This window comes from Pinus tabuliformis, chromosome X (genome assembly GCF_031772625.1).
Source record: "Pinus tabuliformis cultivar Carrire ecotype Pingquan chromosome X, CPIR1, whole genome shotgun sequence".
In the NCBI taxonomy this organism is placed as follows: domain Eukaryota; kingdom Viridiplantae; phylum Streptophyta; class Pinopsida; order Pinales; family Pinaceae; genus Pinus; species Pinus tabuliformis.
This window is the reverse complement of record NC_142308.1, coordinates 1,666,031,303-1,666,034,853: the sequence shown is the minus strand read 5'-3', so window position 1 is coordinate 1,666,034,853 and position 3,551 is coordinate 1,666,031,303. Positions and strand designations below refer to the sequence as shown.

The window sequence follows — 3,551 nt, the reverse complement described above, 5'->3', positions numbered from 1 at the left end:
GACATATTCAACTTCTGCTTCACGTTCAATTTTGTCAGCAAATACGTTATGATGGGTAAGACTAAAAAAAAACTACAGTATACGCTTTTTCTGCTTTATTTTTTGAAGCAGTATATCATCTGCTTCCAAAATTTACAAGCTTTTGTGTGGGCGATGCAAAACAAAATTCTGTGAAGGATGAAGTCACTGAACTTTCAGTTAAATTCAGAGTTGTTTGGCAGTACCTTAAATTCAGGCAACTCCATACTGTTTCTTAACTTAAGAACAGCCGTATTCAACTTCTGCTACACGTTCAATTTTGTCAGCAAATACGTTTTTATGTGTAGGACTAAAAATAACTAGAATAGACGCTGTTTCTGCTTTATTTTTTGAAGCAGTATATCATCTGCCTAAAAAAAGTTGCAGGCTTTTGCCATGGGCAGTGAAAAATAACCTTAATTTTTATCACCGATTGCAGCTTGATATGTGCTTAAAGAAATTTAGCTCTAAATAATTGAATTTACGCCGTTCAAATTAAGATTAATTTATTTTTATCGTCGTTAAACATTTATCTTTTCAGAATTTCTCCAAGGACCACGTCTGTCAAAGACGGCTACATTATTTGATCTTTGAATGGAGTTCTAAGATATTAAGAAAGTTCTTAACAAATTCCTTGGCAACATGTAGAATATTTTTTACTTAAATCGTTGTAGTCTCAGTTATTTAGTTATTTCATTTTGATGTCGCAAAAATCACATATGACCGATGAGGAACGAAAAATGAAATTTCAGTAAAACAAAAATGGCATAAAAATCGTCAATATTAACAAAAAGGGTAAAAATATGCCGAGCAATACAAAAGATCGTTTTTCTTGATCTGCAATTCAGGCATCATAAATCTTAATACAATTATTCTAACAAAATGAACTATAGCAGGGTCAAAGAGAATTTATCATTTTATGTATTTTAAACCGTAGCATCCATATAAACCAGGGTAACAGCTCTTTTGCTAAGGCAACCCTGGTATTTAACGATTTTCAAACCATAACATTAATGAATTTCAAACCGAATTTGAAAGACTTCAAAGCATTTCCATTACGCCAGCTAATTACTCAAATAAGCCAAAATTGTTACATAACCATAAAATCAAAAAACAGTACAGATGTTCTGCTAAACCAGCAATGGACCTAAAACATCTAGATCCGCTATTCATAAACCCCGATTAACGCAAATAAGATGGAATTTTGATGCGAACGAACAGCATACTCATGACATAAGCGATCGCCAAAGAAGAAACCCCGGCCGCCGCAAAAGATACCTTGACGCTCTTCGCTCTGTGTTTGTCCAGGGCCAAGTCCAGCAAAATGATCCCCACCCCTCCCAGCAAAAACATAAACCCCGACGACAGCCCTTCGATAATGTATTGCCCGTTCACTCTTCCGGAGAGAAAGACCACCGGTTTTACGTTCCCTGTGACAGGATCCTGCGCGCTCCCGATGCCCGGTGGCTCGACGATGACATCGTAGATGAAGCCGGAGACCACCAAGAAATAGGTGGCCAACACGAGGGAGAAGACAGTCATGGCTGAGGGCAGGGAAAAGGAGGGCACCTTCAGGCGCATGCGGGGTACTCTGAGAGCGCTGTAAGGAAGCTTCAGGATGAGAAGCAAAGGATCCATTGAAGATGACGACGATGAGTCTCCGCTTGATGATGCCGAGCTCTGGTGATGAAGGGGAACCTTTGTCGACATTTTTCCAAGGATGGGATTTTGCTCAGAGATCAATTTTAGAATGACCGAATTGAGTTGAGGATTTAAGCTTTTGTGTCAGGAAATTATCTTTGCCCTCGGTCACGTTGGGTTTTTGATGTGATCCAAAGGTATTTTATGTTGAGTCAGCGTTAGCGCTCAATGGAATAACTTTCGGAGTTGTCTAACCAGGCTAGACGGTCAAAAGTTGTCGGAATTCAAGGAAAAATTTTCAAAAAATTTTATAGAGGCAGTGTTTGAATTGTGTTTTTGATGATAGAAATGGATTTAACACCATCAAAAACATCTATGACACCTAAAATTTTGAAATTTAACAACTATAACTTGAATTTACAAAAATCCTTACTAGATTTTCTCTAAATATAACCGAAATTTCCATACTCTTTCTAACCAACTCCTTGAAAAATATGTTAAATTTCGCAAAAAAAAAAAAAAAAAAAATCATGTACATTTTTATTATTTTATTTTATTTAAATTTAACTCAAATTTGTTAAAAAATAATAATAATAAAATATTAAAGAATATGTATTTGATTATCTTTTCATTTTACTTATAAGATTAATCTTAATTACGGATCTACCAAGCTTTGAAAGGCATCAAAAATTTTAAGATGCAATTTTTTTTTTTAAATGAAAAGAGATTTGATCTCTCTAGGGACTTGGTAAATCCGGAGTTAAAATGGATCTACGTTGGTTGAGTCGAGAGACTCATGATCTAGGTTGGTTGAGGCGAGAGGCTCATTCTACAACCAGTATGAGGGGATAGGTTGGTTGAGGCAAGAGGCTCATTCTACAACCAGTATGAGGGGATGTGTAAGTTGTTCGTCCGTTGTGCCCCTTTAAAATAAAAATCAAAAATAAAAATTATGTTTTAAATAAAAAAATAATGTCGACTATAATTAATAAAAATGAATGTGCTGTTAAGAAATTAGAAGTAAAAAAAATGTGTGAAAGATGTTTAAATCTTATATTTTTCAAAAAAAAAACCAACAAGAGATTTAAATAAACTATTTGAAGATCTAATTTATGTCGAGATCAATTTCATATGTATTGGTCTGATATATACTCTATTTAGCATTCAAAAATTCAATTTAAATAATGAAATTTTCACGTGAAGAAATTCGATCCCTCTGGGCTCATGTTAGATCTGTACTTAAGATGGATCTATACTGGTAGTAAGGGTTACATTTCATCATATATATATATATATATATATATATATATATATAGGTGTAGTCTAACTTATAGACAAAATAGTGTTTTTTAGCGGAATTCACCAAACAATACAAATTCAAGATTTTTTGTTGTTTAAAATACATTTTTGAATGCATAAATGAATTCAACACCTTGAAAAACCGCTTGGACACTAGAATCATGCATATTAAACAATTTAAACTCAAGTTTTTAAAAATCTTCGAATTTTGATTAAGATTAACCATGAGAAAAGTTATTTCGTCTATAAGTTAGACTATACCAAAATATAATATCTCCTCTGAACTGGTCCATTTTTTATCGCAATTTTTCTTTATATTTGAAGTTTGAAATTAAACAAATGTTTATATATATATATATGAAACACCAAAAAATCTTGAATTGTATTGCGAGATTTTGGTGAATTCAGGTGGAAAAGGCTATTTCGTCAGCTAATTATTTATCTAAATATAACATCAAACTAAGATGGATCTAGGTTAGTTTAATTTTCCCCTCAAATAGGTTATATTTCACATGAATACCATTGGTTAATACCATGGGTCATTTTTATTTTTTTTATTTTATTTAATATGGAGTTATTTTTATTTTGTTATT

The 3,551-nt window shown here is 32.9% G+C and overlaps 1 protein-coding gene across 1 annotated transcript; it reads right to left on the bottom strand.

The window, feature by feature from the left end:
• Window positions 1–906: 906 nt before the first annotated feature.
• LOC149146400 (uncharacterized) lies at window positions 907–1,809 on the bottom strand. Its single transcript, XM_089449441.1, has one exon. It carries the CDS (start codon window positions 1,726–1,728, stop codon window positions 1,201–1,203), a length of 528 nt encoding a protein of 175 aa, XP_089305567.1. The 5' UTR covers window positions 1,729–1,809; the 3' UTR covers window positions 907–1,200.
• Window positions 1,810–3,551: the final 1,742 nt, after the last annotated feature.